Source organism: Hyperolius riggenbachi, chromosome 5 (genome assembly GCF_040937935.1).
Source record: "Hyperolius riggenbachi isolate aHypRig1 chromosome 5, aHypRig1.pri, whole genome shotgun sequence".
NCBI lineage: Eukaryota > Metazoa > Chordata > Amphibia > Anura > Hyperoliidae > Hyperolius > Hyperolius riggenbachi.
This window is the reverse complement of record NC_090650.1, coordinates 219,379,474-219,406,925: the sequence shown is the minus strand read 5'-3', so window position 1 is coordinate 219,406,925 and position 27,452 is coordinate 219,379,474. Positions and strand designations below refer to the sequence as shown.

At 39.7% G+C, this 27,452-nt stretch overlaps 1 protein-coding gene across 3 annotated transcripts in view; it reads left to right on the top strand.

Annotated features, from left to right (window-relative positions):
- The window catches only part of PTPN3 (protein tyrosine phosphatase non-receptor type 3), a 268,618-nt gene extending 241,429 nt beyond the window's left edge, over positions 1-27,189 (top strand). For all 3 annotated transcript variants that reach the window (XM_068236673.1, XM_068236671.1, XM_068236672.1), the window contains 7 exons: positions 3,206-3,296; positions 5,244-5,308; positions 5,678-5,824; positions 10,797-10,925; positions 14,697-14,842; positions 21,790-21,925; positions 24,335-27,189. In XM_068236673.1, coding sequence (XP_068092774.1) covers positions 3,206-3,296; positions 5,244-5,308; positions 5,678-5,824; positions 10,797-10,925; positions 14,697-14,842; positions 21,790-21,925; positions 24,335-24,412 — 792 coding nt within the window. In that variant the 3' untranslated portion in view covers positions 24,413-27,189. The remainder of the gene's footprint in view (positions 1-3,205; positions 3,297-5,243; positions 5,309-5,677; positions 5,825-10,796; positions 10,926-14,696; positions 14,843-21,789; positions 21,926-24,334) is intronic.
- Positions 27,190-27,452: the final 263 nt, after the last annotated feature.

The following is a 27,452-nucleotide window of genomic DNA, read 5'->3' as shown; positions in this document are numbered from 1 at the left end:
TTTTATCTAACTTTAGAATAAAGTAAGTTCATAGCTGGATGTGCGTCTCCGCTCTACTTTACTACTGGATATAGCCATCTGTTTTTTGGAAGGCTGCACTCCGCTGTAAGTGTGAACACCTCCCGGTGCACTGGTATTTTACTGCAATCCATTCAAGTATGTACATGTATAATGTGTATATGCTTTAACAGTGCATTTTTTATGCACTGGAGATGGGATAATAATGTCAGAGTTATCTATTTCAAAATACCAAGACTTACCGTTTACAAATTGCTAGAGCACAGAATGCTAACCATTAAGATCCCAGGGGGATTTGGCCTAGCAGCTTTATTTGTCTCTTACAGTATTTTTATTTTATTTTTTGTACTTGAAACCTGAATCCGGTAATATGTTACTTTATTTTGTTTTTTTGGCATTGATTATTTTATTTATAACAAATATATAACCATATTTCAGATTTCTAGCCTCAGTATATTCAGCACAAACTTTGTATTATTTGGTTGTTTTATTGACTTATAAAATGTCTTCTGTTTTACAATTTTCTATTTCTAAAGTAAATAGGCACGATAAAACCATTTAGATTAGAAGCAGACAATATATTTTGGCTAAAGGAATTTATACTGTGGAATACCTCAGTATGCGCCTGTTATTTATTTTATTTATGTTATGCAGTCTTTTCATTGGGAGTTTTAGGGCCCGTTTCCACTATCGCGAATTCACATGCGTTTGCCGCATGCGAATTCGCATAGCCAATGCAAGTGGATGGGACTGTTTCCACCTGTCAGGATTCCTTTGCATTTTTCTGTGCAGAAAAAATATGCACGGCAGAGCCTTCAGAATTTGCATACCGCTATGCGATTCGCATACAATGTATTTAATAGGAAATTCGCATGCGGTATTGGTATGCGAATTTTCATGCGAATTTGCATACGATTTTGCATGGAATCAATGGAATAGCAAACAGGCACTGCCATGGTTAAATTCACATGCATTATCATCCTTTCGAAATCGTATGGGAATTCGCATGAAAATTTGCATATACCCGCATGCGAAATTCGCATCCGCATGCAAATTTTTACTGCCTCGATTCCCACCGCACAAGTGGAAACGGGCCCTTACAGTTTTTTGTTTTAAAAATTTTACACAAATCACAAAAGAAAGCCAACATATAAACAGTGGTGGATAACAACATAAACCAACTAGAAATTGTGCCTGAAAAAAAGAACAGCTTAAAGTGAACAAAGAAAAAATCATAACATAACAGTCGTTCTGCAGGTACCATAACTAGGTGGAAAGCTGGGAAGGGTAATGCCTTTATAAGAAATGTGGAGTGCTGCTCATGCCGACCAGGGGACCCATATTTTTCCAAATGAAATGGTAGACTCTTTAATCAAGGAGGTTATCTTTACCATACTATATATTGAATGTATAATATTATTGCATTCTGATCTCGATGGAAGGGCTGACCTCCAGGTCTTAGCCAAATGGGTCGTAGTGGCGTTTCATCCCTGAGTTTATATCAGAATGCCTCCTTGGCCAGAATGTAAGGGGTTTATGAAACAAGACCATCCACGGGCGGGATGGACTAGCACTCCCAGTAGATCTAAAGCTAAGGTAAATCATATTATTCAAAAATCAGGCACCAATAGACAGTGCCACCAGCAATGGGATTGGGCCACCGGTAGCTGACAACCCCAGAAGCATAAGTCACAAGGAATAAGACCCCATTTAGCTAGCTGAGCAGGAGTTCTAAACCAATCATTCAGTATCCTGTAGCTCTGTTCCTTAGTAACAAAATTGACCGAAGAACGAGTCATAATAGTAAACAGGGTTTCTCATTCTTCCTCATCCCAAAAAGTGTTAACCCTGTCCTGCCATTACAACATAGCTTGTAAAAAGGTTGGATGCTTCTGATACTACAGTTCAAAATATGTTGGAAAGACCAGGCCATCGGACAGTTTAGAGAAAGAGTAAAAGCGACTCCAGATTGTTTTAGATCACCCTAAGGCCTTGTCTAACCCTAGAGTTTTAAGTATTTGAAGAAGTCTGATCAGGGCATCTTCTAAAAAAAAGTGACAGCATTAAAAAAATATATAGATAGTTACCTTAGGGACTCAGCTTTTTATAATGCGTACAACATTAGAGTATGTTTTTTTAGCAAATTAGGGCTTGTAATTCAGGGCTATGAAATCGGTACAAAATTCATCCAACTTAGACTCCTTAGATTTTGAAACCACCGACTCCAGGTACTCAAAATTGCTTCGACTCCTTGACTCTGACTCCTTAGTCTTATACTTACCAGGGCTGTGGAGTTGGTACAAAATCCATATGACTCTGACTCCTCAGTTTATGAAACCTCTGACTTTTGGTTCTCAAAATTGCTACAACTCCTCGACTTTGACTGCACAGCCCTGTTGTTATTATTGATATAGTATAAATAAACTCAAAACTGAAAAATACACCTTTATTTCCAAATAAAATATTGTCACCGTATATTGTGGACATATTTTACATGTTGTAATAACTAGGACAAATGGGCAAATAAAATATGTGGGTCTTATCTACCGTAGCACATTTTATTTTAAAACTGTAATAGCTGAAAACTGAGAAATTATTTTTCTTTTTTTCCCCTTCTTATTCCCTTTTAAATGCATGTAAAATAATATCACCTACAAGTGAGCCTAATTTTTGGTGGAAAAAAAAAATATATAGCTACTTTTGGTGTAATAAGTAGTGCTGAAGTTATTGGCGAACAAAGGTGTTCCCTTTCCTTTCAATGTTAATGACTACTTAGCTAAGAAAAGTAAGCTACGGGTAAAAATTCAGAGAACCCTAATCAGTTTACTATAATAATTACCTCTCACAAACCTTTGCAATTGAAACTTAAGTATATGATTAAAAAAAATGTGTTACCCATAGTAAAAATATTACTTTGTGTCTGAATTTGACGTCTAAATGTAACTTTTTTTATGAAAGGCAACTCTCCCTCCCTTCTGACTTCAAGGTGTTTTAGCATACAGATAACTTTAAGAGTTATACTTCTATTCATACAGCTACTGACATTATAAAATATTGCTCTGTCACCATTTGACCTAATCCTTTAAATATTTTTTTAAGCATAAAATTGTTGATAAACATGTATTTTATTTCTTTCCATAAAGTGTAAAAAAAAAGACAAAATTTTTGCCACGTTTTTGTCTTGTAGCAACTGTATCGAAAGAAACCTGGGTTAGCTATTACTTGTGCAAAGACTGGCCAAAATATGGACAAGAACAGATATAAAGATGTTTTACCATGTAAGTAACTGTATCATTTGTATTGTGTCATGTAATCTGCTCAGTATGTATATTTTTCTGTGGGGGAACTGCTGTTGCTTAAAGTAAGATAAGACACTTAAAACATCACTCCAATGCAGTTTCTGAAAAAAAGTAGTTTTATTACAGTTTCTATTTCTCAGTTCTTTTGGGTGCTAGCAGAACTTGCTTCTCATGTCAAGCATAACTGCCCTGCTTTTAACCGATTTGTCTTATCAGCCTTTAGGGTAAGTTCACATTATGTAGATGCAGGCGTCATAATATAAGTACATAGTAATCACATAGCAACATGCAGGAACACAACACAACAGATCAGCACAGCGGCATCCGCACATTATGCTTGCGTTGCGTCGGGTACAGTGAAGCATGCAGTCAAAAAGTCTGCTTCACTTTTACTGATAAATCATGTGTTTAGCGGTAACACACTGCATGCAGTGCATTACGATGCAGCAGCCCATTATACCGCAACTCTCTCGCTGCACTGTGAACATTGGTGGTGCATTGCAGTGCGGTAAGCCATGTTATAAAGCAGCTATTATGCTGCACCACAACACACCACTGTTAATGTGGCCATAAAGATTTGTGCACAATGTCACTTCACTGTAAATTAATCGTCATTTGAACTAGAAGATTGCATTCAATGTGAAATTTGGCTCTTCAGCCAAAAGAATTGATTTAAACATTCAAAAAAATGTAGATCAGTGCATCAGCACCTCTGATTGGGTACCAACAGAAATGCGCTGAGCCCCCAGAGACAGCAAACACACCTTGAATACAAAACCAGAAGCTCTGCATATGCACTAGTTGAAAACTATTAAATTAGAGCTGCTGACCATAAAGTAAACTTACAGTTTTTGTACACAGAAGAGAATGACAAGCTGCATGAGTGTGCAAAGCCTACTAATAGACAACATGCACACTCTGCATTCAAATCAGATGAAAATGACCATTGCAAGTCCTTTCAAAGAAGTGCTTTTAAAAACAATAAAGGAAACTTTAAGATTCCCCAACTAAGAGCTGGACTAGTCCAAAACCTGGCAGAACTGTCAGATTAATAAAACCTTTAAGGGAAAGCAGCTTAAGAAAATAATGCATGCTAGTCTGAAACAAATACACACCTTATGGGTCCTTCACACACATAATTACTGTGCCCCACAAAGATCTGGTATCAATCGCTTGGGCGACAGTTTAGGAGTAAGTGATGTTGGTCTACTGGATAGCAATGCATCTGTTGCAATACAGGGAGAGGAGGAATGACAGTGCAGCACATGACAGTGTCTTCCAGCTAGCAGAGTAAAAAATGAAACAGTGAGCTTAGGGTTTGGTCAAACATCACCGTCATTAAAGGTCTGGAATACAGTGTCGAGGAACACCTATACAGATTCTTGCTCGGCGGATTGTCATTTAACATGTGAACCTAGCCTTATGTGTGCTCTTGTATATTTTACAGTTTTCTGCGATAGTGGTCCATTAAGCAAAGTTAAAATGTAAAATATCTGTAGCCACTCGATTGATTGTTTGTGTTTCCACTAAAGTTTGACAAAATAGCTTTCTCATAAATCCGTGTTACCTAATACCTAAAATATCATTGCCCTCTGCTTTAAATGTCTTTGCCAGAGTAGAAGTTAAACTTATAGCTCTGTAAATGCGTTGCGATTCTGAAGACCTTGATACTATTAAAACATGGGTTCCGTATGCTTTTGATTACTTATAAATAAAAATTAATAAATATTGCAAATTGCTTACAAATGCGCTTAGAAATTGTAGTATGACATTTAGATTGAATACTTTGCTTGTAATTGTTCTCAAAATCTAGACACCATTTATCCATATCCAGGCTGAGCTGCTGTATTACATTTCCAATTGTATCAATCCTGTTGTGAGGCCGTTTATCAGGCTACTATGTTCATTTTATAAGTTTAATTGCAGATGATGCAACCAGAGTTCTTTTACAAGGAGAGGAAGACGATTACATCAATGCTAGCTGTGTGAATGTAAGTAGATATTATGTATTTCTACAGCCCACAATCCCTTCCATAGTCATTTTTCAAGTGCAGTTTGCCGCTTGCAAGAAAGCCAGTGTGATGTGCAATTGTGATTAGCAAAAGCACTGCGCGATGCAGTTTTTCGTACAATACTGTTTAGCCTCAATCATGGCTTGTTAGGCATTTTGATCAATATTTGAGCCAATTTCTGTGGAAATTAATGAAGTTCTTGTTGGGTGCTGCCAGTGACAGGTACAAACATGATCAGTGGCTGTGTCACTCAAAGGGTAATGTGCCAGCTATGCCTGTAAAGGAGAACATTTGAAATATGCTTGATATGGTATATTGTAAATATAAAAAAAAATGTCTCATTTGCAGATGGAAATAGCATCATCTAATATTGTAAACCGGTACATTGCTACTCAAGGACCCCTTCCACACACGTGTGCACATTTCTGGCAGATGGTTTGGGACAACAAATTATCTCTTGTCATCATGTTAACCACATTAACTGAACGAGGAAGGGTAAGTGGTGAAAGTTCTGCAGTTTTGTGTAATCTTGGGGTCCATTGTTAACACATATTGTGCAGCATATTTGAGTGTTCATATCAAAGATATATAGTTGCATGTCATAATGAGTAATTGCTTGTTTTTTTCCAATAATCTCTCTTAGATCTTAGTCAATTATGTATATATAACCTTTATTTATTTATTTTCCAGTCAATTCAATCAATTTATTTTTTAAAGTAAAACCAATACACCATACACTATTTTTTTTTTTATCTATTAGAATTTTTCACCACCATGGCCAACACATAATTATCCAAAAATCGGAGAAAATTGATTGACTTTTATGATAAAGAAAAGTTAATTTTTGTTATACAATTGATGGGTTAAATCATGTATGGCTGAGGGACTGGCTTAACATGTCATGATGTATTTGTATAAGTTCATCAGCTTTATCTTATCACAGTCAAATGTCCACTTGAGATATTTCCATTTCCACAGCAAAGATTTCACTATCTCATATTTTCTGTCAAGAGATCTGAATTTATATTTGCTTAATTAAACTCATAAGTTTGGATATCTTGGACAGTGTTTCTAGAATGGCAGGCTAAATGCAAGCAGAGTTGCATTGCCCAAATATGGTTTGCAATAAGCGTGAACTTGGTATAAACAGATTTACTTCTTTAGTATTTATATGGTGATGACCTATTCTGCAGTACTAAATGAGTAAGGTCTATAAAATGAATATCTAGAAAATTAATGAAGGAAGCAATGGTATTATAATTAATGCAATACAGAGTATATAAAGCCTATAACACATATTGAACATATCCTCTTCTCCTGTAAAGTTATCATTACCTGTTGTGAATCAGTCCTGTGGCTCTTTGTCCACCAACTTCCTGTGCGTAGCCCCATGCCCCAGCTAAAAACCACCATGGTGTTCTCTCTACTTCAGATAGAGAAATCCCAATGGCGTTTTCAGTGGGCCGAGGCTACATGCCGGAAGCCGGTGGACATGGAGCCCTGGGAGTGATTCACAGTAAGAGGACCTGGCAGGTAATTATGACTTTACAGAAGCAGAGGATCTGTTCAATATGTGTTATAGATTGGATATCCGCTTTTAGAAAGTTCAAAAAGATGCTCTGTGGATTGTCCAAAACCAGAAGCAAGTCATTAACCACTTGAGGACCACAGTCTTTTCGCCCCTTAAGGACCAGAGCCTTTTTCTCCATTCAGACCACTGCAGCTTTCATGGTTTATGGCTCGGTCATACAACCTACCACCTAAATTAATTTTACCTCCTTTTCTTGTCACTAATACAGCTTTCTTTTGGTGCTATTTAAATGCTGCTGCAAGTTTTAGTTTTTATTATATTCATCAAAAAAGACATGAATGGATTTTGTCAAAAAAATGATTTTTTTTTACTTTCTGTGCTGACATTTTTAAAATAAAGTAAAATTTCTGCATACATTTTTGTCCAAATGTATTGTGCTACATGTCTTTGATAAAAAAAAAAAACCCATTCAGTGTATATTTATTGGTTTAGGTAAAAGTTATAGCGTTTACAAACTATGGTGCCAAAAGTGAATTTTCCCATTTTGAAGCATCTCTGACTTTTCTGACCACCTGTCATGTTTCATGAGGTGCTAAAATTCCAGGATAGTATAAATACCCCCCAAATGACCCCATTTTGGAAAGAAGACATCCCAAAGTAATCACTGAGAGGCATGGTGAGTTCATAGAAGATTTTATTTTTTGTCACAAGTTAGCGGAAAATGACACTTTGTGACAAAAAAAAAAAAGTTTCCATTTCTTCTAACTTGCGACACAAAAAATGAAATCTGCCACGGACTCACTATGCTCCTCTCTGAATACCTTGAAGTGTCTACTTTCCAAAATGGGGTCATTTGTGGGGTGTGTTTACTGTCCTGGCATTTTGGGGGATGCCTAATTGTAAGCACCCCTGTAAAGCCTAAAGGTGCTTATTGGACGTTGGGCCCCTTAGCGCATTTAGGCTGCAAAAAAGTGCCACACATGTGGTATTGCCATACTCAGGAGAAGGAGTATAGTAGTAGTATTTTACACATACCCATGCTGGGTGGGAGAAATATCTCTGTAAATGACAATTTTTTGATTTTTTTACACACAATTGTCCATTTACAGAGATATTTCTCCCACTCAGCATGGGTATGTGTAAAAATACACCCCAAAACACATTATACTACTTCTCCTGAGTACGGCGATGCCACATGTGGCACTTTTTTGCACCCTAATTGCGACATTTGGTTTCAAGACTACTCCTCACGGTTTAGGGCCCCTAAAATGCCAGGGCAGTATAGGAACCCCACAAATGACCCCATTTAAGAAAGAAGACACCCCAAGGTATTCCGTTAGGAGTATGGTGAGGTCATAGAAGATTTTATTTTTTGTCACAAGTTAGTGAAAAATGACACTTTGTGAAAAAAAAACAATAAAAATCAATTTTCGCTAACTTTTGACAAAAAATAAAATCTTCTATGAACTCGTCATACACCTAACAGAATACCTTGGGGTGTCTTTTTTCTAAAAAGGGGCCACTTGTGGGGTTCCTAAACTGCCCTAGCATTTTACAGGCTCAAAACCGTGAGTAGTCTTGAAACCAAATGTCTCAAAATGACTGTTCAGGGGTATAAGCATCTGCAAATTTTGATGACAGGTGGTCTATGAGGGGGTACATTTTGTGGAACCGGTCATAAGCAGGGTGGCCTCTTAGATGACAGGTTGTATTGGGCCTGATCTGATGGATAGGAGTGCTAGGGGGGTGACAGGAGGTGATTGATGGGTGTCTCAGTGGGTGGTTAGAGTGGAAAATAGATGCAATCAATGCACTGAGGAGGTGATCGGAAGGGGGTCTGAGGGGGATCGGAGGGTTTGGCCGAGTGATCAGGAGCCCACACGGGGCAAATTAAGGCCTGATCTGATGGGTAGGTGTGCTAGGGGGTGACAGGTGGTGACAGGAGGTGATTGATGGGTGTCTCAAGGTGTGATTAGAGGGGGGAATAGATGCAAGCAATGCACTGGCGAGGTGATCAGGGCTGGGGTCTGAGGGTGTTCTGAGGGTGTGGGCGGGTGATTGGGTGCCCTAGGGGCAGATAGGGGTCTAATCTGATGGGTAGCAGTGACAGGGGGTGATTGATGAGTGATTGATGGGTAATTAGTGGGTGTTTAGAGGAGAGAACAGATGTAAACAATGCACTTGGGAGGTGATCTGATGTCGGGTCTGCGGGCGATCTGATGGTGTGGGTGGGTGATCAGATTGCCTGCAAGGGGCAGGTTAGGGGCTGATTGATGGGTGGCAGCGACTGGGGGTGATTGATGGGTGGCAGTGACAGGGGGGTGATTGATGGGTGATTGACATGTGATGGACAGGTGATTGACAGGTGATCAGTGGGTTATTACAGGGAAGAACAGATGTAAATAATGCACTGGCGAATTGATAAGGGGGGGTCTGAGGGCAATCTGAGCGTGTGGGCGGGTGATTGGGTGCCTACAAGGGGCAGATTAGGGTCTAATCAGATGGGTAACAGTTACAGGTGGTGATAGGGTGTGATTGATGGGTGATTGATGGGTAATTAGTGGGTGTTTAGAGGAGAGAACAGATGTAAACAATGCACTTGGGAGGTGATCTGACGTCGGGTCTGCGGGCGATCTGATGGTGTGGGTGGGTGATCAGATTGGCCGCAAGGGGCAGGTTAGGGGCTGATTGGTGGGTGGCAGTGACAGGGGGTGATTGATGGGTGATTGGCAGGTGATTGTCATGTGATTGACAGGTGATCAGTGGGTTAATACAGAGGGGATAGATGCATACAGTACACAGGGGAGGGGGGTCTGGGGAGAATCTGAGGGGTGGGGGGTGATCAGGAGTCCCCAGGGGGCAGTTTAGGGCATAAAAAATAGCGTTAACAGATAGTGACAGGAAGTGATTGATGGGTGATTAGGGGGGTGATTGGGTGCAAACAGTGGTCTGGGGGTGGGCAGGGGGGGGGTCTGAGGGGTGCTGTGGGTGATCAGGGGGCAGGGGGGGCAGATCAGTGTGCTTGTGTGCACATTAGGGTGGCTGCAGCCTGCCCTGGTGGTCCCTCGGACACTGGGACCATCAGGGCAGGAGGCAGCCTGTATAATACTTTTCGTAACCATTACAAAGCGTATTATACGCTTCCTATGCAGCGATCGTCGGGTTAACAACCCGCCGGCGCTTCCGAAAGGCCGGCGGGTTGACGACACGGGTGGGCGGAGCCTATTGCCGGAGGATGCGCGTGCATAACAGCGCGCAATCCCCGGCCAGCAGCCACATGAGAACCCGCCGCCGATGGGCGTATTGCGGTCGTTTAGGCCCAGCCTTTGCCGCCGCCCATCGGCTGGGAGCGGTCCTCAAGTGGTTAATGTATCTCCTCTACCTTGCAATAGTCCTAAAAAAAGGGTTCAATAAAATAGGGAGCTTCTCTAAGCTACCCTGGTACAAAGTGGCCAGACAGGTAGATGGAGATTCTCACTGTAGCCACGCTTTCCAAGTGAGTGTCAGTGACTAGGCTGGAAGGAGGTGGGAGTATAATGAGGCTGCCTCTGACAGTGAGAATCTGGACAAGTAAGTGTAAGTTTCTACTTTTACTTTGCAAAAAACAAAAAAAGAAGTATTTTTTGTAATTACATTATATTATACTATTGCATTTTATGTGGTTTTTCCAACTAGATATACGTTAACTGCAGAAGAGGTAGTAGCCATCAGTACTTGGGATTGGTGATATAAAATGTGCCCTCAGCATAGTATGGCTTAAAGTCTATATTAGTAGTATGTCAAGCTAACATTTCACAACATTTAGGGTTTACAATATGAGGGATAATTATTTTTGGGACTAGTGCAAAGGAAAGCCAGGGTATTGAATCTCTATAAATGGATTCCGAGTTTCTAGTTGTCTGGCTGTTAATTGTTTTTTCTTACTGTCCCATCCAGACCAAATGCCACCAGTATTGGCCTGATCCACCTGATGTAATGGAATATGGGAGGTTTCAGGTGAAATGTAAATCAGAAGACTGTACAATTGCATATGTCTTCAGGGAAATGATACTAACAAACACTGAGGTAAGAGATGAAGTGACCTGCTTTTTGGTTAAAGCGGAATATAACCCTGCATTTCAACTTTGCTCTAAAACATTATTTACAGCATATTATATGCAAAAAGCATTTTTTTTTTACTAGACCAGCATTGGAAGGGTTAAACACAGAGGTTTTAAGTTCCGTGCAGACATTCAGATGGTTACATTCTATTTAGTTAGTGTGTAACTGTTTATCAATAGATACATCTCTTTGGCTGTCCTCCAAGCTCCTTCTCAGTGAGAGAGATGAGTCATAATAAACACATATTTGTAAACAAAAAGTATCTAACTCAAGTTCGGATTCGGTTGCAGAAATCTCTAGGGACTTTAAAGCCCTGTGTAACCCTTCCAATGCTGGTCTAGTAAAAAAAAAAATGCTGGTTGCATATAATATACTGTAAATAATGTTTTAGAGCAAAGTTGAAATGCAGGGTTATATTCCGCTTTAAGAAAATTACCTCATAGTGAAAGTAATGTTATTCATTAATGCCATTTCCTCTGCAGTGTCCTTGAATAACCGACTTTTAATACATTTATTTGTCATTTAATATGTGCTTCTAATGTGATTAGAGCTACAAAATAAATAGCACCTTTCCAATAGCATCAGAAGAGCAATGTGGATGCTTAAAATAGCCTCACCTTGTACAAGAACAACAGAATGCCTTTCTCTTCCAGAAGACAGCTTCTGGGCTTTAGAAGCATTTTCGGCCTGTAAGGATGCTGGTGGGGTTGTTTTTGAAAGTCAGTCCTTTTAAGTTACAGAATTGAGTTATGTTACTTATTTGAATATATTTGAATGTCACTTAAAGTGAACCGGTGTCCAAATGCTGTGAAGTAAAGCAAACCCATGAGAAAATTGCAATGATTCCCATCTTATGACAGCTACATGTCTGACTTCAATGTTTTGTTTTTTTCTGTGCTTTTACATTTTTTTTCTTGCATGTATGGTGTGTAATTCAGTCCTGGGTCGTGAAATTTTCTGGCCCTTTTCCTGGCCCACTAACTGTCATCATATTTGGCATGTGCTATGTAGGACAGGATCTCCAATTAGCCTTGAACCCCTGTCCCTGCAAGAGAGATAAACTGTGTGTGAAGCATTTCTTTTTGTTGCCTATAGCAACCAATCATAATTTTTATTTCAGTTACAAATTAGCTCTGTAAAATGACAGCTGGAAGCAGTACAAACATTTCATGGGAACAAACAACCATTTTCACATATGCTGAGGAAGGCAAATGCTGGGCTCTGAGCCATAGACTTTCTGTTACCCCATGGTGGAGTGAAAACATCAAAAGGAAAATCTACAGACTACAAATAATTAAACAGAAAACTGGCAAGTCATTATAACATATTGCACTATACATACATTCAGATTATTAAGCTATAGGTATAACGATTGGTGTCAGCACGCAGAGAGAATGATTATTGGTGATCTGCAGTATCACCAAGAATGCAGATATATAGCTGATTATCGATGATCTGCAGTATCACCGATAATCAGAAATATTGCTAACCTCTGGACACCTAAGGATAAGTGAGTGTTTGGTGTAACAGTAATACTTTGAGTAATGTACCTGCTGAGCAGGTGATATACAATATAGAGACAATGCTCTGGGAGAACAGGAACCTTCCAGCAGCCTGAGGCTCTCCGGGGGGAGGAGTCAGGCTGGAGACGGGAAGGACCTAGGAGTGAGTGACACCTAAGATGGATGTCACTATCTGATCTGGAGACTATCTCTTTTAAGGGGAGAGATAGCTCTCGAGGTCGGGCACGCCGGGTCGGCAACACACTGACAGATAAAGTACAAAGACAGAAGGCTGATTCGGTATCCAAGTCAAGCAGGGTCTGGCAACGGAATATCAGATAAGCGAGGTACCGAATCAGAAGACAGAGGAGTAGTCAGAAAAGCTTTTTACTCCTCTAAGTCATAACATATATCAAACAATGCCTATTCTGGGTGCGAGGTCCTTGGTGTCAGCAACCCGGAACTAGTCTGAAGAATACACAGATGATAATACAGTATTCCCTAGACTGGGTGCGAGGTCCGTAGTCTCAGCACCCTGGAACTAGTCTGAAGTATAACACAGATGATAACACAGTTCTCTAAGCTGGGTGTGAGGTCCTTGGTCTCTACACCCTGGAACTAGCTAGAGGTATAACACAGATGATAATACAGTTCCCTAAACTGGGTGTGAGGTCCTTGGTCTCTACACCCTGGAACTAGCTAGAGGTATAACACAGAATACAATTCAAATAATCTGGCTAAGTGTGTATTCCCAGGTCCACCTAGATGTGACTAGGTCTGAGTGCTTCCACGTAGTGATCGCAACGGCAGACAAGTTGCAAGTGACCAGCAGGAACTATATATGGAGTAGTGCTCTCCAGCACCACCCCTAATTGCTCAACCAATAGTATCCCGCTCAGGAGTCAGCTGATCGGCGTGGTCAGCTGACTCTTTCTGCTTAGTATGAGAATTCTGCCTCTCAGCGCGCGCACATGTATTGCTAAGTCTATGTGCACTAACAGACTCAGCCACACCAGACACATGCTGCCGCATGCAAATCGCCGCGCTGGACGCGGAACCAGCCACCTTACTGTTGTTGCATGCGGCGGCTTTTCCGCGTTCTGCCCTGCTACCACACACACGCTTCCGCGTGCAAACCGCCGCACTGGACGCGGAATCAGCCGCCTGCTCAGCAGCACATGTGGCGGCTTTTCCGCGATCTCTCACAATAGGTTTGTCTTAAGCTATGTACAGACATGAGGTGAAGGAAATAGTTAGACGTGGCAATGATTTCATGTCTGTACAATGCTCTACTACTTTCTGGTACCAACCCTGGAGATCATACAACAGTGGTACACCCTTCATGTGGGAAATGGAGAAGGTGGTCATGAGCTACACAGGAGAAAAATTATCATAGTACAGAATTACAATAACTAAGCAATGCAGGGGGACTAACACCTGGCAATTGGCCTGAGAATCTAGATCAGAAGAGAGAATGATATGTCATTTAGGTAAAGCCTTGTTCAGAACTGTATCACCCAAAAATGGGGTGGGGGGAGGGTGTGGTTGGGCAAAATTATGCACACAAAATTTACATTTATAAGGAGCAAATAGGTGATGAAAACAGGTCTTGTGTAACACATTATTCAAGCAACATGCACATTATGTATTATATTATTTTGGATTTTTAATGTGCTACCATCTTCCATGGCGCTATATACTGCAAGTTGCTCTATTTGCATTTGTCATGTAACCCAATTTTTGCCAGTAAACTTTGTGTGCTGTATGTGCATGTACTTTACATGCAGCGCTACTGCTGTTTAGTGAATCTTCTCCATTATTTTTTAATGTTGATAGGAGTGCAGAGTACTTCCGCAGGACATCCATTTTGATCCACTACCCAGACTAACACTCTTCCTGTCTTGCCTGTTTTCTTCCTCTATGTTGAGTGAAGAGTCAGTCTTCTTCAAGCTCTTGGGCTCAGCTGATATCATCCCTACCTAAATAAACCCTGGTTTTTGTGTAATTAAATGCCCCACTTCCATGAGCACAACCCAACCATATCGCTTTACAGCATTATTCATTCTATAAGTAGTTCTGTTGAAATAACTTCAATTAGGTGCCGGAACTTCAAAAAATATTGGACACTGCTGTGGCAGCGTCTCATCAATCAACATTGGTGAGTCATTGTCTGAGATGAATCATTGGGTTAAGGCTGTATTCATTTACTTATCTTTAAATGTATTATTATCAGACAGAAGAGGAGCTCCCAATTACTCATTTGCAGTACGTTGCTTGGCCTGATCATGGAGTGCCTGATGATTCATCAGATTTTCTGGAGTTTGTAAACTGTGTAAGACAGAAAAGAATAGAAAATCAAGCAATTCTTGTGCATTGCAGGTAATTATATTCATTTCATCTGTAAAAATGTTATTATGTACATTTCATCTAACAGAAAATTTTAGTAATCTCAGTTATTTCAGGAAAGAGGCATTATTATTACCGTATTTGTTTTAAAATGGCCAACATTTTTTTTCATACTGTATAGTTACATAGTTACTATGGTTGAAAAAAGACATACGTCCATCGAGTTCAACCAGTACAAAGTACAAACCAGTACAAAGTACAATTAATCTGTATGGGGTAGTAGATTACAAATAGATCATCACAAAAACCAAGACCTGCTCTCACAGGCAGGATACCTGTTCTGCATTATTGTATTAACAGTGGACATTTTAAGTTGTATTTGTATTGACAAGAGGCCCGCTGAAACTGATTTTTGGTTGTGATATATGTAATTAGCTTTAAAGCACACCTAAAGTGAGATGGATGTGGAGGCTAACATATTGATTCCTTCAACCACTTCAGTCTATCTGGATGACTATAATTGTCCAGATAGACACCACTCAAGTCTAACTGGACGCGTATACGTGTCCAGTGTTACTGCATTGGGTACGCGCGGTTGCCACTCGTTCCCAGGGACATGTCTGTGTCGGAGATTGGAAAAGGGGAACAAGGGTTCCACCAAACCAATTGCAGTGCCTGGAATGAATGGACATGACCCCGATGAAGGGACATGTTTATGCATGTGTATATAGAGATATATAGAGACTGAAATAATAATGAGGAGTTTAAATCAACTTACTAAATAAGTAGTGCAGAAGATGCAGTAGGCAATGATAACAGAGGATGAGAGGAAAGCTCTGTCCCTGATTACCTCCTTTACAGGGACGAGATGTGCTGAGCTAAAGCAACAAGAGGTAGCTCTCCCCCCCTGCTGTCAGCCTTACAGGAGAGAGGCAGACCTTCCCCCTGCTTTCTGGAGCACCCACCAAGGTCAATGATGACTCATAGGATGACGTGCAGCAGGGGGAGGGAGAGGCAGATAGCAGGGAGGAACAGCTACTGTATTGTCTACCTCTTCCCGCAGCACAATATTTGTCTAACTAGACGAATAATTAGAAAGGAGCAGGAGAAAGACAGCACAGCTGTTTCTACACAAGACAGGGAAAAAAAGATTTGTACATATGAAAGGAACATATCAACTCATTTAAATTGCATTTTGAAAAAGGGCCACAGAACCCCTTTAATGGTAAAATGGCCTGTAGGCTGAAGTGGTAAAACAATGCATATTACCGGCCTGTCCTACTTATCTTCTGCCTCTAATACTTTTAGCCATATACCCTGAACAAACATGCAGTTCAGGTATTTGACTAGATTTTCCGCATGCTTGTTTCAGTTGTGTGATTCAGACACTACTGATGCATGAAAAATCAGAAAGACACCAGGCAATTGGTATTCTTTAAAAACAATTAAATATGGCAGCCTCCATATCCCTTTCACTTCAGGACCCTTATTCAATTCACATTTTCTCCTGTATGATATTTTCCTACCTTATCAATACAAAGCCTTTTAAGTCACCAGCAAGCTGGTGTTGTAAAAGTTATGTTAACCAGAAGAGGAAAACGTTTCTCCTAGGAGAAATCTTAGGAGAAAATGTAAATGAATAAGGCCTCAGGGGCCATATGCAATTCGAGGAGATAAGAAGCTGAAAACATGCGAGCTTCTTATCTCCTCACATCGCTCAGGATTTACCGGCAAATTCAATTGCCAGTTTCACCTGAGCGATGTCCATGCGTAAAGGAGCATAACTCAGGCGAATACTAGGTATTCGCCGAGCGATGCTCCTGTGTGGCCAGCGATGTGGAGCGAGGCATTTGTGCAGTGGAGCTGTCCTTCAGCACCACGACACTGCTGCCTCACTCCCCGGGAAGATGCGCGCGCATCGTCGCAAGAGCCAGCGCATCGTTGCAAGGCTCGTACCCGCCGCCCGTCGCCTCCTGCCGCTCGTCGCTACCGCGGGACCTTCAGAAGATACATACCCCTATCGTTCCGGCTCGCCGCATGTCCCACACCGCTCCTCCGCTCATCTCTGTGACTGTGAGTATTCTTGGAGCTGGCAAAGCATCTTTGAGTCTAATTGGACCAATGAGAATCAGGATGATTCTCATTGGGCCACCTAGTGGACGAATGGGGAGCCCCGGCGGGAGACTCAAAGATGCTTTGCCGGCTCCAAGAATACTCACAGTCACAGAGATGAGTGGAGGAGCGGCGTGGGACATGCGGCGAGCCGGAACGATGGAGGTATGTTTTTTTGTTACATTTTAAATAGGTAAGGAGTCAAAGCTGACTCCTTTACCTATTTAAATCCCTGGCATCTGGGGTTTCCTTAGTAAAGGAGGCTCCCAGATGCCAAAAACAGCCCGCTGACAGCAGCGATAGGTCTTTGCGCCTGCTCAGAGCAGGTGAAAAGTTAGCACCTATGTTTGCCGGGAAGCATCGCTTCCCGGGGGGTGAAAAATGCAATTGCATAGGGGGAAAGGAACTTGCTGGACGATTATATCGCCCAAGCGAGTTCTTTTCCGCCCTGGGGGGTGTTAAATGCAATTGCATTAGGCGACCTTGCTGACGCCTAATTTAAGAACTCGCCAGCACTTAGCGCTGGTGAGTTTGGTAATTGCATAGGGCCCCAGGTGTCCTTTTAAAGAAGAAAGCTACACTTCAACCATTCCCCTTCAAAGTGTTGGATGACTTGCATCTGTAATGCTATCCACACAGTGCCTTACTTTTGATTAAAGATTTGAGAGCTGCTTTCAATAATCTTTCAGATAATAGGTCACAGTCAATAAAAATGACAACATAGGCCTCGATTCATAAAGCATTTCCGCATGAGGAAATGCTGAAAACGGCTCACTTTACCGACCACACAGCCAAATCTGTATTCATAAAGGCTTTTTCCGCATGAAAAGCCGACATCCACGAGCAGAGTGATAAATCACCGCCTTGCGCGGTGATTATCACAGCAAAAGTAACAAATGTCAATTCATAAAGATTAGAGGTAGCGGTATGCGGACGGGTATTACCGCTACCTCTGATGTGGCGAGAAGCATGCGGAATACAGTGCAGTGAATGGGACAGACCTCCCAAGCAGCTGCAGAGAGAACACCGCACGGAGGGATTCCGCCTGCTTCTCCTGTTTCCGCATGTCTCCCGACAGCCTAACGCCTGCCTATAGCGGAGTATCTCCGCACGCCTGTCACAACTAGCTAAATTTTTATGAATTACCACCATGAAGGCGGAAATACCGACAGCGGTGTTTCCCCGCTCGACTTTCCCCGCTAGCAGGCACTTTTATGAATCGAGGCCATAGTGTGGTAATAAAGTCTCACACATAATAGAGCTTACTGGAGGATTTCTTTTCAATATAAATATATTTGCAGTCCAGTATGTCTCATAACACATGCAAAGTAAGAAAAGGAAGATCTCAGAGTAGTTTTGAAGGAAGAATAAGATAAGAGATGATGGTAGTTGAAGATATATTTTATATCTTTTCATTCACACGCAGAAGCAAATCACTAAAGTAGTTGCTCCGTGGTATTGTATATGCTCTGGCTGTCACAGTCTTGTAGCAGGCATACATTATACAATGTATGCTTGATTTTGCAAATAATCCATATTTACCTGATCAACCTTTGGTTTCTATTTGATTTGATTTTTCTTAATCAAACTAAATATAAAAATTATTTAAAACTTTTGCATACTACATATATATTTACCTATGCTGGAAATTCCAGTGCTGTTTTGGCTGCAAAGAAAATATAGAATGAAATGATTATAACAGTGTTATGAATCAAGCCCCCCCCCCCCCCCCCCATAAAAAATGCTGATTTTCTTGTACATTTAATCATTATAGTTGTATTATCTGTGGTGAGTCTTAAACATCACTTACCCTCTTCCTATATACATAGAAGAAGCAGCTTGCCATTTAGGTCCTGTTTTTCTACATTATACAATGTAATCCAGAGGTGCCCACACTTTTGCGGCTTGTTAGCTACTTTAAAAAATTAGCAAGTCAAAATGATCTACCTATGTACAATTTTAGGAGCACACTTGTATATACAGAATGAAAAATGTAGTGTGGTCGGGATCTACCACAAGCCCTTTGTGATCTACCAGTAGATCGTGATCTACCTAAAGGGCACCCCTGAATTGTAATCTTTTTGAACTGAAGGTTGGAATATTAAAGACTAGAGCAGTGATGGTTAACCTTGGCACTCCAGCTGTGACAAAACTATAAATCCCATCATGCCTCTGCCTACCCAAGTTATGCTTAGAGCTGTCAGAGTATTGCAATGCCTCATAGGACTTGTAGTTCCACCACAGCTGGAGTGCCAAAGTTAGCCATCACTGGACTAGAGCATACTAGAAAAGGATGGTGGTTGTTAATGATCAGCCTTCTGCCTGACACACAATTAAAGTATAAAAAAAGTTAACAGATACAAAATGAGCAGAAATGTAATTTATAGCTTTATCAGCAATATACGTAGTGTGATTTGCCTTCTTAAAACAGTGTAACTTACCCACAATTCACACTGCTAAATTGTGAAATATACCATAAAATATACTATAATTATTAAAACACCATGTTGGGGTATAGACAACAATTCTTTCCCAGTGAGGCAATATCTGACATCTCCTTTGGAAAATTGCCCAGTCTATTGTTCTAGTGTCTTCACCATTCCTCTACAATTATATCCTTTACTTTAACAATTAAGAATATTATAACTAATAAAACCTCACCAGTATGCCATGTAACATGAAATGGTACCAATAATGTCTTTTAAACGTATCTATATGATTGAATAAGTATCTAAAGAGCAAAGGAACATGTTCTTACAGTTGCTGTTTTCGGCCTTGGGACTCAAAGCATGTTTGAGTAAACTAAGGCCTTTTATTAACACATTCACTATAGACCTTTAGTAGACTAAAAGATTCTTAGGCAGGTTCTTTAACTGGCAGGTTCAATAATCTAGGTATGTCCATCTGCTCTTTCAGCATCAACACCATTTCTGACATTAGATCTGCACTGGATTTACTACCATGCAGTTCAGGTCCAAAGCCGTCAGCAAACAGCCAGTCAGAGCAGTTCTGAAAATGTAGCACTGCGATTGGTTGCCATAATGGTGTCACAAGCTGATTATTTCAGAAGGCTGTGTGATATACCCTTGTCACTATACATGCATCTCTCTATTCTTGATTTATAATCAGAGAGGAATATTATAGAAGGGAAAATGGGGTTCATTTAAAAAAATATTTAAAATCAAGTGTATAGATAAATGAAATGGGTCTACATGAAAAGGGCCAGTAAAAAAGGGCGCCTGGTGGAGCCCATATATATACCAACTTCGGCTACAAAAAAGGCGCCTGGTGTAGCCCATATAAACTTCGGCTACAAAAAAGACGCTTGGTGTAGCCCATATACAAACTTTGGCTACAAAAAAACTCCGGGATGTGTTAATTACTATTACCCCTCCAGGCCGCCATGGATAGTGGAGGAATGAAATAATTCGGCTTCCAGTGCTTGTAGCCCATATACAAACTTCGGCTACAAAAATACTCCGGGATGTGTTAATTACTATTCCCCCTCCATGCCGCCATGGATAGTGGGGGAATGAAATAATTCGGCTTACAGTGCTTGTAGCCCATATAAAAACTTCGGCTACAAAAAAAAGTCAATAATATGGGCTACAGAGGGGCACCTTACTGTAGCCGAAAAAAATATGGACTACAAAGGGGAGCCCGCTTGTAGCCGAAAACCTTGTAGCCGGAAAAATATGGGCTACAAAGGGGAGCCCGCTTGTAGCCTATATGAAAACTCGGGCGCCCTTTTCTACACCTTGTAGCCCATATTTCCAGAAATAACATTGATGTCTATGGCGGCGCCCTTTTCATACAGGCAGCTCGGGCGCCCTTTTCAACCGATCCCAATGAAATGTTTGTTATACATAAAAAAAATAACAAAAAAAAATCAAATAACTTGCAACAAAGTAAATCAATTAAAAACCTTTATAATTAAATGAATTTTAATGTTGTGTAAATCAAGAATGTTTCGCAGTATACATAATTGTTTTTTAAATGGTGAACGTGAAAATAGCATAATTAGAGTATATATAAATAGCCCGTATTAGAACACCCACGTTTGCTATCTAAGAAATGGGAAATATGATAAGTTTGGCAAACTATTATAAGAAAATATTAAATAAAATCAAATTTACAGATATTTTAAGAGGAACATCTTATGCAAGAAAGCTACTTCCAATATTAACCAATTGCCATTGGTACTGGCTAGGGGGAAATAATTATGTTTGTTCAGATGACATTACTGTTGGTCAAAGGCAAGTAGGTTTACCATGTAGGAAAGAAGGAGATCAGAGACAGGTATTTCAGTGTCTGTTATGCCAGACTATAAATGCCCTTTGAAACACATTTTCAATATATAAAACCAAAGGATACAAAGGTCATGTCCTGACCAAGGTCTGCCTTAAGGTGGCCACTAATGATCCAATCTTTTTCATCCAATCTTACCATTTCTATGTAATATAAGGTAACTGCCCGATGTATTCATTCAGTATATTCACTCAATTTACCCTTATACTACATAGATTTGGTAAGATTGGATGAAAAAGACTGGATCATTAGTGGCCACCATTAGAATATGTTACTCACTGACGAGTAATATTCAGCTTGCTCACTACCACCGCTTATGTTTCCTCTTCTAATCTTTTGGCTTGGTAGAGCAGGGCTTTCTTTGTAATGTTCCTTGTAACAGCAGTATATTTGTTGCATTGTTTATTTGTTCAACATGTTCAACATTCTTTTTGTCATTCTTGTGTTGTACTTTGTTTTTGGTTTCTGTGTTTCGCACCTTGGAAGATGATGGCACTAAATAATAAATACAAATAATTATTTATAATGTATCTGTATAAACTTCCAAACTTGTGTTGCAGTGCCGGAATTGGTCGTACTGGTGTTCTGGTTACCATGGAAACAGCAATGTGTCTGATTGAGCGAAACCAACCTGTCTATCCTTTGGACATTGTAAGACAGATGAGAGACCAGCGAGCTATGATGGTTCAGACATCGGTAAGTTGCATCTTTTCCTTATATGTAGTATACAGATCGGTTCATCATTGTATTCCGTGTCAAGATATTTTTCAAGAAAGTGAGAAAATGTCAAATAGATAGATTTTTTCCAAACATGTCTCATGGTGATGCTAAGTGAATATTGAAAAAAAAAGTTATGCACAGTAAAGTTCCAGTCCCACAGTGACTCTGATCCTTATTTCATTTTTTTCCCTAAGAGATAAGTCATCTTCTGTGTAAAATAACTTTTCAGCACTTTTCTATTTAAAAGTACCAAAAAGTATATGACAAAATAATGTCACAATTATAAAACGTATTTTCTTGCTTGCTGATGGCTTAAAAGGTGAAAATATCACCTAGGAGAAAACTTAGTAGAAAAAGGCCCTTATTCACTTCACTTTTTCTCATAGATATTTGTCTGCGGCTTCTAATGCACAGTGCCCGCAGCAGAGTAGTGATTGGTGAATAGTAACGTGTTCCCATTCACAGATCAGAGTCCCAGTAGTGAATGAGCATCCGGCATTAATAAGATGCCAATGGTCATTCACAAAACAAAAGTGAACACACAGGTTTACAATACCTCCTGTGTACCATTCAGTACGCAGGATAGTGTGGGGACATCTAATGGCCAAAAAATAAAATTACACATAAACATACATACAGTATGTTAAATTAAGGGAAAAAAACCCTTACTTCCCCCTCAGCTATAGTTACCAAAATAAAACATTTATTTAAAAAAAATTAAAACAATCATAAATAGTTACATTAGGGATCTGCTTTTTTAATCTGTATGTCATGAGGGTATATTACTGTTGTTTTAGTAAATAACCCAAAACAGAAAAATACACCTTTATTTCCAGATAATATATTGTCACCATACATTGTACTAAGAAAATAATTTAAATGATGTATTAGCCGGTACCAACGGGCAAATAAATTGTGAGTGTTTTATTTACAGTAGCATTGCTTATTTTAAAACTATATGAGGTGGAATTGGAGAAATAGTGTATTTTTTCATTTTTTTCTTGTTTTTCCCTGTAAAATGCATAGTAAATAAAGTCATTATTGAAAACAAGTATCGCCCCCAAAAAGTCTAATTTGTAGCAAAAAAACAAGGTATAGATCATTTTGTTGTGATAAGTAGTAATACATTTGAGGAGCGCTAAGAGGTTAAAATTGCTCCAGTCCATTACAGTAAAAAAACCCTTGGGGTGAATTAGTTAAAAGGTGAAAATATCACCTTTGAGAAAACTCATGAGAAAAAGTTAATTACATATGTCAATTGAATAAGGACCTCTGTCTTAAATTATGTAAAACAGAAATGTGCCTTCTTAAAGCACAAGGTATTTGTGATTATGCAGGGTGTAGTGAGCATATGAAGTGTCCCATAGTACATCACAGCTGAATATGCAATATATGCCTTTGTTGTCCCTAGAAGCCAGACACACCCCCAGGACCGCTGGAATACAATGATGTGTCAACATGTTAAATTACAGAGCTACACTAATTCAACATGCATACAGACTGTTTTGGACTGATTGATCCTCATCAGTTCATGGCATGGATTAATGTGGCTCTATGAGATATGACACACCGGCCCATATGCAATTAACTTTTTCTACTAGTTTTCTCCTAGGTGATATTTTCACAACTTGTCATAAAATGCCTTTTAAACAACCAGTAAGCAAGAAAATACTCAAAATAAATTTGATAGTACTTTTTCATCAACTTTTGGGTACTTTTCTCAATTGTAAATTGTTGAAAATATAGTTTAAAAAGAAAATAAAAATGATCTCCTAGGCGATAACTCAGGTGAAAAAAAATTAATTGCATATGGGCCCCATAGTTGCAGATTGCCCAACGAGCTCATGGTGAACCAGAACTCCTAGGAGTGTGTAAGAGGCTCAAAAGGACCCAAGAGCCTCTTTCCTAAAATGCTATGCAAAACAGAAATGTGCTTTCCTTGAACAGAAGGTATTAACGATTGTTTAGGTTGGAGTGAGCTCACTCTAAACTGAATAATCTCAAATACCTTCTGTTTTAAGAAAGCAAATTTCTGTTTTTCATAGCATTTTAGAAAGAGAGCTTTTTAGCTGTTTTTAGCCCTACACACTCCTGGGCGTTCTGGCTCACCATGAGCTTGCTGGGCAATGTGTCAAATTATTCGCTGGTTCTATGGTTTCCAGCATGTTATTCTCTTTTGACGTTATAGCAGCTGCCATGTGAAAGTAAAAGATTGAATAACATACGGTATTAACATTTAGTTACACTACATGGCTTGTGTAGTGGATAATCTATAATAAATACATTTCGTTGTATGGAGGCGTTATCTTGTAATTGTCATTGCACAGAAAGTTATGTTACTTGTTAAGTCACTTATGTATATGGCTCACAATTTACTTTTTACAGAGTCAGTACAAGTTTGTTTGTGAAGCCATTCTCCGCGTTTACAAAGATGCATTAGTGCAACAGCTGCACTCCAGTTAATGCAGTTTAACCACAGATCAAAGAAGCTTCCACACACTACAAGAAAGGTCTACGGGAGAGGAGCACACAAGTGGCACTTTAAACTTCTGTAAAGAACTTTTAAATTATGTACGTATTAAGAGTGTATATAATGCGTCATGTATATGTGTCCAGAGATGTATACAATCATTTTGCATATATTGTAGAGAAGACTGTACAATCACAGGAATAATAGAAACTACCTTGTTTTGCCTTATAATAATGTTTTACATGGAAGTGTAACTTCCTAGCTGACTCTGTTTATCTACTATTGAAAATAGTCACTGTCGTTTTTGAAAACGTTCTATTGAAAGTGGTTGAACCCAGCAAAAAAAAAAATATTCTAATATTATATACCGTTATAGCCTGTGAATGTTCAGGGTTTGAACGGTGCCAAACATAGGGTCTATATTTGTAGGGATCATGCAATAAATGTCACTATTTGTATTTAATTTTTTAGGAAGGTAGTTTTGATAAATGCTATAGTGATAGTTATATAGAAACAATTTATGATACACACTAATCACCATATATAATTTAATTTCTGCTTTTGCTATGATGAAATATTTTATTTATATTTTTTTAATACAGTTGTTGGGAGAAACTTCGATTTCAGATTAGTGTAAAATAAGAATTACTCCATCAACATGTAATGCTTTAGGTTTGGGTCTGTAAATTAAGCAGCCAACAGCTCCTCCATCTTTAGTTTTCTTCTCATTATGTGACCACGGAGGCAGTCAATTCACAGTAACGAAGCCCTACTGTCATGCCAAAATAGGAAGTGTGGCCATATTTTTTGTTTTCAGTAACTGCACCAGGAAAATACAAGTGATAACAGAAGAGCAATGGTACAGTGAGAACTTCAATTTATATTACGCATGTATGGGTACTGACATCCGTGAAAGCCGTAGATAGCCTGTCATACTATTATGGATTCTAAATTGAAACAATAAACTCCTTAAAGTTTACTTGAAATGGATCAAAAACAATAAAAATAAACATGCCCCCAGGTAACTATTACAATATTGGACGCCTAACGTTTCTACTCCTGCTGAGCTATTGACATGTTTCCCCATGGTATTTCCCCCTCTTTCTTGGGTAAGGTGGGCAGAGAGGCTTATTTTTGGTTAGGTAGATATGGGAGGGGGAAGTGTTTAGTTTTCAGGAGAATGCAAAACTTTTTCCTTTTTACCTTAGGTAGGATTTTTAAAACTACATAATGTGTATCTAAATTAAGCTGAAAGAGATTAAAAGGCTGTTTATATTTCTATATTTGGGCTTGTTTATTTTTCCTGTATTTGATCCATTAAAGTATACCTGAAGTGATAGGTGATATGATGAGATTAACATGGGTACATATAGTACCAATCCTGCTTAGAACCCGTCGGTGTTTCTTTTTATACTTTTTTTTTTTATTCAAAGGGTTAATAAATCAGTACTTTATACAAATGAGGCAGTCCAATTCAGTGGCTGCTCTCCTGGAAGTTAATTGAAGCCAAAACACTTGTCCAAAACACTATCTTGATAACAGGATAGTGTTGAAAGATTCAAAAGGTTATTATTTTGCTGTGTGGAAGCTGACTGAACCAGATTTTACATCACACTGCCACAGCTGCTGTTTACACTTCAGATATACAATTGGAGCCCTTAACCTCCCTGGCGGTATGTTTTTTTCCGGATTTTAGGGTCTAAATGCGGTACAAATTTTTCACAAGTTTTTAGACCCCAAAAGCAGGAAAAATCATACCACAATAAGATCTGCGGCAGCCCCTACACTTACTCACCTCCCTAGGATCCAGCGCTGCAGTTCTCCCTCTGTCCTCTGGGTAGCACTATACCCCTATAGTGAGATCATCGTTTGTCGTCATGACAACAAGCGGCGATGTCACCCGAGGAATCCAGAGCCTCCGAGGACCAGCGTCTGGATCCTGGGAGAGGTGAGTTAAAACACTGCAAACGCTGCACAGTGTCCTTATACCTACCAGAGACTTCCCTGAGTCAAGCTCGAGATTACCGCCAATGGCTTCTTTTTTCCACCCTGAGCCTGACTCGGGGTTACCGCCAAGGAGGTTAAATAGAAAATAAAAGTGACTCCAGAAAAGTTGTATTTACAATTACTACTACTACAAAATGTATTATTTCATAATTTTAGATTCAGTTCAGGTTTGCTTTAACGTGCATTAGGAAAATTACTGAAATTTCAACACATTTCCAGTTTTCTAGCACTGCCACAACTGATAATTTTTTCTTGGGCTATATTTCTTGCTCTCAGTTTTATTGAGCTGCAAGCAAACACATTGCTTTCTTTAACCTTTAAGGTACTATCTGTCTCTTCCCCCTTAAGGACCTGAGCCTTTTGTTCTATTCTAAAACTATGATCGCTGTGATTGACTCACAGTGATCGCAGTGCTTTTGACCTACGTATGGAGCCCAGCTGTCATGAGTGCAGTGGCATCAGAACAGCGGGAGCGCGCAATGACGGAAGATTGAAATCTAAGACCCGGCAGAGATAAGTCTCCAAGCAGGGTGTTGATTTCAATCACCTACGTCCAGAAGAGGTTAAAGGCAACAAAGTCACAACTGGGCAATGTCATGTCACTGTTCTTGGTTATAATTATGCGGTTTTATTTATGAAATGTTATTAACCTCTAGTTCAGTTTCATTAACTTTGAGGACTATTCTGGAGCTGACAGTACTTTCTGTCGTTGATTAAAAATGGGCCATTTAAAAGGTAAAAGAGGATCTCCATCCTGAAAAACTAAATCCTTCAGCGCTGCTGAAATGAAAAGTTATATTTACCTGCTGTGTCTTATCCCACGAAGCTACCCTGAAGTCCCCGCATCACTCCACTTCTGCCGCTTGGCCCCGCCTCCTCTCTCTCCTCCGAGGAAAAAACTCCTGGAAAGGTACTGCAGTAAATAGCTTGGCCAAGCAGTGGAAGCGATGCAGGATCTTCAGGGCGGCTTTGTGGGACAAGGCACCACAGGTAAATATAACTTTTCATTTCAGCAGTGCTGAGGAA